At 42.3% G+C, this 11102-nt stretch overlaps 1 protein-coding gene, 1 non-coding gene and 1 pseudogene across 2 annotated transcripts; 2 read left to right on the top strand and 1 right to left on the bottom strand.

The window, feature by feature from the left end:
• The first annotated feature begins 820 nt into the window (after positions 1-820).
• LOC124017894 lies at positions 821-3341 on the top strand (annotated as a pseudogene).
• Positions 3342-7676: 4335 nt separating this feature from the next.
• LOC124017854 (zinc finger protein 134-like) lies at positions 7677-10515 on the bottom strand. Its single transcript, XM_046333088.1, has 4 exons — positions 9591-10515; positions 9344-9477; positions 8803-8926; positions 7677-8479 (listed from the first exon to the last, which is right to left on the bottom strand). Exons 1-4 carry the CDS (start codon positions 9847-9849, stop codon positions 7677-7679), a joined length of 1320 nt encoding a protein of 439 aa, XP_046189044.1. The 5' UTR covers positions 9850-10515.
• Positions 9984-10072, top strand: trnay-gua. Its single transcript is given in 2 exon segments — positions 9984-10020; positions 10037-10072. It is a non-coding gene; the product is annotated as a tRNA-Tyr (tRNA).
• Positions 10516-11102: the final 587 nt, after the last annotated feature.

Below are 11102 nucleotides of genomic sequence, written 5' to 3' on the forward strand. Positions count from 1 at the left end.
GACATTGTTATTATTTTACCACCGCTTACTGGAACACAGTAAGTGACATTGATAAAGGCTGTATTTTAATTCATAATCTGGCAGCCTGGTCTCAAAGACTAGACGTAACATAGTAAACCCAAATTAGTATGATATGTTACATTTGTATGGTTACATAAGACAGACGGTTACTTCAGGCAAAAACGAAAGAAGGGTGGTTGGTCAAAAAATAAATTAGGGTGGTTGGTCGGGGTGGATGAGTGGGCATATAACATGAATGTCTAGCAACCCAAAGGATGTGTATTCAAATCTTATCATGGACAACTTTACCATTTGCGCTAATTAGCAAATATTTACTACTTTTTAGCTACGGAGCAACTACTTAGCATGTTAGCTAACCCTTCCCCTAAACTTAAGCTTTCAACCTAACTCCTAACATGACTAACGTTAGCAACCTAGCTAACATTAGCAACCTAGCTAAACTGAACCACTTAACTAACATTAGCCACAAAAAAAATGGAATTCGTAACATATATGTTTTGCAAATTCATAACTTTGTACGAATTGCAATTTGTAACATATCATACACATTTTTAATTCATACCATATAAGATGAAAGGGATGATGGACATCCCAAAAAATTAAAACGAAACGTAACATACCATACTAAACGGCAGTGTCCTGGATTTACTTTTACTATGTTATGTCTACCCCCGAGTCCAGGTTGAAACTGGAATTTTTCATCTGAAGTATAAACACAGCTATAAAGTGTCAAAGTCCAACGCTGTTTCGTCATTCACGGCAAGGGCATAAGTGAAAGTTTGCGGGACACAACCGTATATAAAGAGAGTACGAATCTCCACTCATCACTCCATCACTGGCTTACCTGAGGAATTGATTTACCTACTACAAAAGGTACTACAGCATCTGTTGCCGAGTGTCGACTCATTCAACATGTCTTATTTTCTCTCCCTTTCTCCGTTTAGATGTATGTATTTACTGTGGTGATGATGAACTTTCAGCTATATTTTTAAGGTTGTCTTCTGTAGGGAAATACTCTTGTCATTTACATTACATTTAAGTCATTTAGCAGACGCTCTTATCCAGAGCGACTTACAAATTGGTGCATACACCTTATGACATCCAGTGGAACAGCCACTTTACAATAGTGTCTAGTGATAGTCTGAAATGATTGTGTATCACTCTCTCTAGTTGATTCTCCAACACGTCCTCTCCCTTTTCATCCAGACAAGCAGCACCACAATCATCACCACCATGAAGGTTCTGGTCATCTTTGCACTACTTTGTGTCGCCCTCTCTGCTAGGGCAGCAGCAGGTAAGTCAGCCAAATACTCAACAATGTCACTAATACAGCACAGGGTAATTCATTGTTACTAAATAATGACAATAGTTGTGTTTTCCCCTTTAAGTTCCTGTGGAGAGTGATGCTGTGGCGGTAGAAGAGCCAAAAAGTGCCCCAGGTTTGTAGCTCTAATTATGTTTGTACTGAGAGCAGTAATAGAGCACTGAATCAATATTTCTCCCAATTCCCAGTTGAATGAAAGTCAAATTGATTTCCTTGTTCCATGTTTCTGCAGAAGAGGCTGTTGAGGTTGAGGCTCCTGTAGCAGAGGAGAAGCTGAGTGACGCCCCAGGTCAGTTCTTCTCTATAGGCTTTAATCAAGCAAGAGCATCAATGTCTATTGTGGAGCATCACCTCTTTTGAGCATCACATAATTTCCTGATCAATAACAATTTCTTCACATTGGTACAAAACAAACTAATTAAACTACAGTCCATGTATAAAATATTAGCTATGAAAATAAATATATTGAATCTCATTGTCTGTGATTTGCTGGTGGCTTTCAAAGTGATATTCTCGTCTTATTATGTGATTAGGTGTCTTTTCAGAAGATGAGAATGAGGCAGTTGAGGTGGCTGCAGCAGCACCTAAAGATAAAGGTAGGGACTCTCCATGATGAATGATGTTAAGTTAACCATCACTGGTTCTACTATTGATGCCTGTGTATACCGTGCAATGCATGATCACAATGAAATAATGTTTTGGTTTCCCATCAGCAGGGAGGGAAAATCACCAGCATGACTAAATAAACATTCATGTCTTACATTATGAGATCACTTTTTGGGAAAGTTCATACTCCTGACAATATCAACTCCTTGTATTGCGATGTCAAATCATTGTTGTATTTTATCTTCGTCTTCACAGCGGCACGCAGGTTCTGCCCTGACGGATGGTTCAGCTACCAGTCCAAGTGTTACATGTTTGTGAACACTCCTCGGTCCTGGTTCGGAGCCGAGGTAACGCACTTCTCAATGTAATATAGTGTCGAAAATCTTGACGTGAATATGTTACTATGACTGCAAATGGTTCACTTTCAAAAAATGTGCGTTTGTGTCTGTATAATGTAATGTCACTATGAGGGAGCGCAACACGTTTGTTCATGTGCAGGCCTACTGTGTGAGTGTGTGCACGTGTCTCACCCCTCACTTCACCACTCTTCTTTCAGGAACATTGCAATGAACTGGGCGCCAGCCTGGCCTCTGCCAGCTCCTCCCCGAGTATCGTTACCTGCAACAGATAACCAGAACAGCCAACAGAGCCACCGCCTGGATAGGTGGATTCTACCTCCAGGTGAGAGAAAGGGTTGCCCTGAAAACCTCCGCCATCTAAGCATACGTAGCGCCCCAAGTTTTTCTGACAGTGACCGGTCAAGAAACAGTTCCGGGCCCTAGAGTTTTCCCTCAGAGCACATGGCCGGAAAACACTCTGAGCCTTGTGTTTAAATAGCTTCTGATATTTTAATCATGTAGCTAGGTATGATATCAGATCTGTTAGTGGTAAGGGACAGTAGTGCAGCTAAGACTTATGACTCTTTGTTTACTCAGGGATATTGGATGTGGATCGACCGCTCAGGAATGTATTACACCAACTGGTACAGCCAGAGCACCGCAACCAGCAACTCCTGCATGTACCTGCAATCTGCTGGTAAGACATGAACTTAAAGATGTAGCATAGTCCCAGAACTAAGCCGATGAAATGACCGACATTACTTTTCTTTTGTCATTTTTCCTTTGGTAGTGGGCCAGGGGTGGAGGAACTGCGGATGTGGCGGACAATTACCATTCATCTGCGTGCACAACTATCGCTGTTAGTCAACATTGCGAAGATACTGTTAATTGCTTGACACCTTTTCTAACCGCTTTCAACATGGACTGTTTACTGACTGTAAATGACTAAGTGTTCGCCAAAGGGCTAAATGTGATGCGATTTCAAATGTCATTTCCCATTTATGTACCTCAACCGTTATTGTTTTCCAGTAATAAACATTTTTTAAGTACTATGACATTGTATAGGCTGGTACTTTCTGAAAGATGGCAGTATTGTCTAAGACCGGTACATTTGCTTTTTAATTCTACGCATATAAAATAGATCAGTATAAAGGATTTGAGACGAGGACAAAAAGACTGGAGGGTCCTCAATTTATTAAGCCTCAATTGACCCATTTATCGAGATCTGTCTTGGGCTTGACATCTTTATACTGTACATGGCAGAAAAGTGAGCCGTAAAAAAACCTAATCTCAAAATATGGTGGGGAAACTAACTTTAGAATTCATAGAAGATAAAATGGCACCTTTTTATAAGTTGTTCTATTCAAACAAAGCTTTTTACAATGAACGTAGGTCATACACAACCTGGAGAAAGTGCAACTAGTTCTTGTCATTAAAACAATATTTATTTTCACGAAAACAAAGTGACGGTGACAACTTGTTAAACTCAAATTCTGATGTACATTTCTGGTTATCATTGACATGACTATTAGCATGAATAAATGTCACAGAAAAACCATAAATCTCAAGGTTAAATGTATCTACGTCTTGTAATAACTTAACTAATGTCAAATGTCAAATGTCAAATGTCCACCCGTTCGTTTTCTGCTGGCTTCTTGTGACGGTGATAGCGCACCAGCCACTAATGAAAATGAGGAATGTGTAGGCCTATACCGCCACCTACTGGGCTCCATTGGCATAAACGACCAAGAGCAAAGGGAGTTGATTGAACTACTGTAGTAGGCTGGCTACACCTATAAAATGAAATAAATCAGGGTTCTACTGTAATCAGTATAATTTACGAACCAAATAAAAGTAACTCTGGGAACTCACATCTGTCCAATCACCCGGCCAATGTTATCTGATCATATTTCGGCAATCAAATTGTTTTAAATGGGGCGACAGGTGGGTTCTTGGGGCAGCAGGTAGCCTAGTGGTTAAAGGGCTGGGCCAGAAACTGTAAAGGTTGCCCGATGGAATCCCTGACCTGACAAGATACGTATCTGTCATTCGGCCCCGAAACAAGACAGTTTACCCTCTGTTCTAGGCTGTAATTATAAATAATACTTTGTTCTTAACTGTCTTTCCTAGTTAAAACAAATGGCTAATGAATAGAATGGGTTAATTAACTTGAATGGGAACGCCATTCTATTTATATGCGTTTAATTCCATCAGATAACTTAAACAAAACTAGGCCTAAGCATTCAACATATGGTATATTTTTGTGGAGGGGTAATTGTCTAAGGCAGTTGTTCCCAAACATTTTATAGTCCCATACCCCTTCAAACATTCAACCTCCAGCTGCGTACCACCTCTGGCACCAGGGTCAGCAAAACACAACTGTTGTTGGTTTGCCATCATTGTAAGCCTGCCACACACAAACTATACAATATTTGTATTAAACATGAGAATGAGTGAGTTTTTGTCACAACCCGGCTCGTGGGAAGTGACAAATAGCTCTTGTAGGACCAGGCCACAAAAAATAATATAATAATTATCAACAATTTTGCTCTTTATTTAGCCATCTTACATATAAAACCTTATTTGTTCATCAAAAATGGTGAATAACTCATCACCTTGACATTGTCCGTAAGCTTCAGTTCAATTCCACACAAAAAAAAATCATACAATGATGGCAAGACCTGTGTGTTGTAATCTAGATTCAGATCATTCAGGTGAGAAAAACCTTGTCATCATGCTTCCTGACTGGTGGCTCCTGAGATTCCTCTGTTGCTGTGGAGGTCCTCTTTGCTGCCTGCCCTTTCAACCCTCCTGCAGCCATCTGTAACGACACATTCATACTGCTCTAAATAACAATAACCAGGCCATTTCATCAAAAACAATAGAGTGGTATAGTTTGGCACACACTCAGACAACCACACTCTCTAAAGGTGACATACCTTGGTGATGAACTCATCTTCTCTCTTGGTCTTTCTGGCCCAGAGGTTCGTGACTTTGTCATACCAGTGCTGCGCCCCGAGTTCGTGACAAACCCTCATTCTCTATGCACATCATGGCCATGTTCTGGTGGAGCTGATCCTCCAACTTTTCCCCTTTCACAAAGTCATGAATGCACTTCAGGCAGGGGAAGCTTTCCTCCACGTCAGCTGAGGTCACTCCAATGGTCACCACAAGGCACATCAGCTTGTAGAGCTCTGGTAGTGGGTTCTTCTGGGACCGGATGAAACAGATCCATTCACAGAGCTTGTGGCTGTCCTGCTGCTGTCCTTGGCCTATGTAGAATGCCTTCAGGTCCACTCTGAGCCTGTCCATGTTGAAGAAGCCCTCGTAGAGCTTCACTGGGCTATCCACCACATCTGTTGCGAAATGGATGTTCATGTCAGTGAACTTCGCTGGATCCAGCAGCTTGAGGAAGCGTAGGTCATCCAGATGTGCGTAACAAACCTGGATCTGAGAGATGACGGTTTCCAGAGCTTCGTAGTACACAGCCTTGAAGTGTGTCAGAGGGTCTAAGTCATCCGTCTACTTGAGACTTTTGCATGGGTGTTGAGCCAATCTCTCAGCCTTCTGGTAGACACTGTCAAAGGCAGAGTCAGACTTCTTGCTCTGGATGTGTTGAACCAGCTCCTCAATGTTAGCTTTGCAGGCTGCCACATCCATTGCTTTGTGCTTCAGAGTGTCAAATGCAACATCAATGTTGGGAGAAAACCTGGCGTAGGTGAAGAGCTGGAACAAACTGGAAATCCTCAAGTTTCGAAACAAGATTGTTTGCTTCATAGGATGATTCGCCATTTACCCAATCCAGGTTCCCAATGTGGTTGATGGTGTCGTAAAATGCGTGGTAGGTGTTTGCCACCTCACTGAGTAGTCCAGTGGTAGTCGGTCAGCATTCACCTCACTCCAAGTTTCATTGAAGAACCTCAGTCGGTGGGGAACAAACATGAGGGGAACGACCTCGGATCACAAAATATCAACTTCAGTCAACAGTGCTGAGACGGTGTGAGTAGGAGTTGACGAAGACAGTGTTGTGGGCCATCTCCTCACTTTTTCCGTCTGCATGTTTAGCTTGTGCGCAGACACGGCCCATCCATTGTAAGACAGTACCACAAGTTTTTTTTTCACAGTCATGGTCGGCCATTTCCATACATATAAGGTCAGAAAGTGAAAGAAATAAAAAGTTATTCTAGCAATACTTAATACCCAGACCAAGTGAAATACGTATTGTCAAGAACTGTTTTCCCAATGAAATACAACAGTATATGTTATGCTATATATGTGGACAGAATCAGGACAGAATACAATATTTTATCATTACAACGTTAAAGCATGGATTGGATATAATGTACACAGTGAATACCAGCTGATTTGTCAAAATTACATTTGTTAAAACAAACAAATAAAATATATGTAGGCTAATATTTGTAGTACAGTAAAAAAGGTCAGTAGGGAAAACGACCTTGATCAGAATAAACTTTTCACTAGCCGCAAGGTCAAAACTGGCTATATCGTAAAAATGTATGTATTTTCATTTTTGCTCTTCATGTTAAGGTTAGGGTTATAGGTATAAGAATAGCAGTGTGGTTAGGTTTAAAATCAAAATGTAAGAAGAGAAACTGTAGAAACGGGCGGGTTTATGACTTTGTTGCTGTGGAAGCTAGTGATGACCAATAAACTTTGAGAGAAACCTAACTCAACAGGGGAGATCTATTTCTGTCCAATCAGAATGTGAAGGGGGGATTTGGCTTTGTGTGTCAATCCCCTCACACTAATTGTTACCGCCACAGTAATGATAGAAGTTGTAGTAGTAAATGTCGATGTACTTCGTAATCGTGCAAATTAAAATGTCAGCTAAAATTTAACTAAACATTGATCAAATTACCTAAAATAACAATGTGATATTATAAGAAAAAACAATAAATGTATGCACAGGTCAATCTGTCCCACACACATGTAGACACTTTACTAGAAACACTCAAGTCTCCTCAACAAAGCAATAGAATACGCAGAGTTCAACAAACTTGGTTTTAGGTTTAGAATTTCCCCCATGATAGCACAAGACCACTAGTCTGGGTACCAGTCTGGTTAGCTAACATACCACTCCTTGTATTCTGTGCCATTGCCAAACAATAACGTTATTTCCAACAACAAATCAGCAACTCGTCACAAAATCCAGCTGCATATTAAACGCTGAGATTGAAGAAAGGCCAGTCTCTGTGGCCCATAGCACAAGGAGTGGAACGTTAGCTAAACAGACTGGTACCCAGACTACAGGACCACAACATTCTAGTCAGAACGCAGATTAGAATGTTACGGCCATTGAACATTTGGTGCCAACACGTAAACATAGACGGTCGTTTGCTGCAGGCACTCTGTATATCTACAGCTCTTTAATCTATACACAAGTGCAGTTTCTCCAGGCAGTGTTTCTGAGTGAAACACTTGCCACACAGCTCACAGCCAAAGGGCTTCTCCCCAGTGTGAACCCTCTTGTGAGTTTTAAGGTTACAGAGGTAGGCAAAGCTCTTGCCGCAGTAGTTGCAGATGAACGGACGCTCCCCCGTGTGAGTGAACTGGTGGGTCTTAAGAGTTTGTTTCGTACCGAAAGCCTTCCCGCATATCTCGCAGCCAAAAGCCCTGCTGTGACTGGTGGAGTGTGCGATGAGAGCTTTCTGATTGTGAAACGTCTTGCCGCACGTCTCGCAGTCCAACCTTGAACCGAAGCCGTGAGCTGCCACCATGTGATTCTTCAGGCTCTGGGTGTGGCAGAACGCCTTTCCACACTCCCCGCACTCGTGATTCCCCTCCCCTCCCCTGTGACAGATTTGGTGCTTCTTGAGGTTGTTAATCTGGGAGAAACCCTTGCCGCACTGCTTGCAGACGAACGGCCTCTCCCTCGTGTGAACCCGCTCGTGGATTATCACCTGGCTACGGTAGTTGAAGCGTTTGTTGCAGTATGAACAGGCGTGCATTTCCCTGCCCGTGAGGTGGTCGACCATCTTGTTTTCTGCGACACTGGGGGTGAAGCTGACGGTGTCGCTCTCTGACCCCGGCTCAGACTTGACCCACATCTCCAGCTCTTCGCTGAAGTCTTGGCTGGTGTCTTCTTCCTCGGGCTCTGCTGTGGAGCTGTGGTACGCCTCTGACTGGCTCTCGTCCATGGCCTGGAAATCATCTTTTAGGGACAGGCCACCTGCAGAAACAGTGAGAGTCAAGTGACGGTTTTTGAGCATTTGTTGACAATGACAACGTAGTTTAGTGGGAAGTATCAGAACAACATGCGTTTTAACATTCAAGTTAGTTTTCATTTAAAGTCGGTTTTAACATAAGATAAGATAGATAAGCTAACTTCTGGTTTATCCCTGTTGGGAAATGTTGGTTGCGGCTCCTAGCATACATACATGCACATATTCAAATAGAGAAGGGCCAGTAAACACAGGTAGAAAAAGTGCAGTTCACACAACAGAACACTGTCAACATGATCACAGTGTTAGTAGTATTGTCAGATATAACTACCATTTCCTTCTCCACCGATAATGATGTGCTCTGCTTCCTCCGGGTGACTAGCCTCCACAACCTCCTCTGGCCTGTCCTCACCTTTAGGGTCAGGTTGTAAAATGACCTGTTTCACGTCTGGACACTGCAACAAATAGTAGGTTAAATGTTTAAACTATCATTATACCACTTCTGTAACATACAAGCCATTGCACTCCAAAGCTAAAGTTGTATGTGGACACAAACTGAACAACATGGGTGAGTGACTGCCACTGACCGACAGGAACTTCGTATTTTAGATCAATACTTGTCTCTCTGGCACACTGGGTTTCTAATGTGATATGAAAACATGGACCGCTACACTCGCTATTCATTGGTTGTCAATATGCCGTTAAAGATTTTTTTTAAAGTGGGCAATTTGGTAAAACAAGAACATAATGAGAGGTGTTTTTCCATCCTAGTCTTATAATTAATTTATACAATACACCATCCATATAGCTAGGCCAACATTGACATGCAGCAGTTCAGGGACCAGACACCATAAATATGAGTGTCAACCAACTTCTTCCTTCACTGTTCTGCGCTGCGGTGCACTGGTTTCTCCCAATTCGATGGCAGCATCCACTCCATAGTGCCTCTCACTCACAACCAACTGCTTGTCCGGAAACCAGTGGTCCCCCACGCCTTTATTATTCTCTGCACACAACAATAAAATGGTGATGTTTGCTACTTATAGTGACTTTCAACATGCATGATGACACAGAGCTAGCTACAGTCGCTACAAGAGAACATCGTCACACTGAACTTACGGATCTCGTCGCAAAGCTGAACTTCTAAAGATATATCAACAGAAGAGGTGCCCTGCTTTGGTCTCTCGGTCCCGAGCTCGATTTGCATACAGTACAATGCCTTCCGAAGAGCGTCGTTCTCTCCCTGTTGTCGGGATATCTCCGAGAATAGAAGGGCAGAACTGTAATCGACCAGTTTTGTAATCTCTGCAACGGCAGACGTCGTCAGCGTCTCCATAATTGAAGAAAGTTGTGCCTGGAAAGACCCGTTTGGACACATGTCGACAGTTCTGACGAGCGCTCAATACACGGAAATCTCACGATTGCTGAATGGTCGACGTTGATCAACATCCGGTAGAGAAGACTAAGACTACATACAAACATGTACCTTTTGCCCAAAGATTTCTCCATGTCCCTTCGATAGCTCAGTTGGTAGAGCGGAGGACTGTAGAACGCAAAATGCTGAAATCCTTAGGTCGCTGGTTCAAATCCGGCTCGAAGGAGGAATCTTTTTCATCAATGCGCCCCCCAAAATATTTTTACCTGTTGTTCGCACATCCCCCTATAGAGAATTATATGTGCATTTCCAGTTTCTTAAAGAATAGTCAAGGTGTACGAATCCAATCATACAGAATAATTCAAAACACTTCAAGTTTATCCACAGTTCTCTAAAATCCATAACTCAGTTGCTAGAGCGGAAGACTGTAGAACACTAAATGCTGAAATCCGGATCGAAAAAGAAACCTTTTCCTACCGCATAAATGCGCCTATTGTTCGCACATTCCCCGATAGAGAACAAACGTGCATTTCCAGTTTCCTAATTAAAAAATAATCCAAGCTAACTCACAAATGAGGAAAAATGAAGTCAGTTGGTAGAGCGGAGGACTGCAGAACAGCGAATGCTTATATCCTTAGATCGCTGTTTCAAATCCGTGTCGAAGGAGGATATTTTTGTATTCATGTCATAAATGTAGCATTAGCCATGGATTTATTCAAAAGTACACAATGACTTATAATATATTTTTATAGTGGTATTGATAGATTTGCAATGTAAAATGGTATGTATGTGTAATAACCGATTAAATTAATTGTGACAGGTTGCACAAGTTTAAAAAAAGGAAAATTATTAAGTCTCTGACCGGCAATCGAACCCGGGCCGCGGCGGTGAGAGCGCCGAATCCTAACCACTAGACCACCAGGGAAGAATAATACAGTTCAAATCGGTTCTCAGTGTGAGCTGGTACATATGTGCGACAACCTACTAAATTCATAGTGACAGGTTGCACAAGTAAACAAGGAGCATAGACTATTTCCCTGACCGGGAATCAAACCTGGGCCGCAGTGGTGAGAGCGCCAAATCCTAACCACTAGACCACCAGGGAAGGATAATACAGTGCAAATCGGTTTTTTAGTGTGAGCTGGTACATATGTGCGATAACCTTCTATATTCATTGTGACAGGTTGTACAAGTAAACATGTAGCAAAAGAGTAGTTCCCTGACCGGGAATCGAACCCGGGCCACGGCGGTGAGAG

This window comes from Oncorhynchus gorbuscha, unplaced genomic scaffold, assembly GCF_021184085.1.
Source record: "Oncorhynchus gorbuscha isolate QuinsamMale2020 ecotype Even-year unplaced genomic scaffold, OgorEven_v1.0 Un_scaffold_346, whole genome shotgun sequence".
In the NCBI taxonomy this organism is placed as follows: Eukaryota; Metazoa; Chordata; class Actinopteri; order Salmoniformes; family Salmonidae; genus Oncorhynchus; species Oncorhynchus gorbuscha.

Coding starts and splice junctions, on each gene's coding strand:
- LOC124017854 (XM_046333088.1), bottom strand. CDS start 9,849: ATGTGTCCAAACGGGTCTTTCCAGGCACAACTTTCTTCAATTATGGAG. Junction 9,478..9,590: donor TCAGCTTTGCGACGAGATCC/GTAAGTTCAGTG, acceptor TGTTGTGTGCAG/AGAATAATAAAGGCGTGGGG. Junction 8,480..8,802: donor TATCGGTGGAGAAGGAAATG/GTAGTTATATCT, acceptor CTGTTTCTGCAG/GTGGCCTGTCCCTAAAAGAT.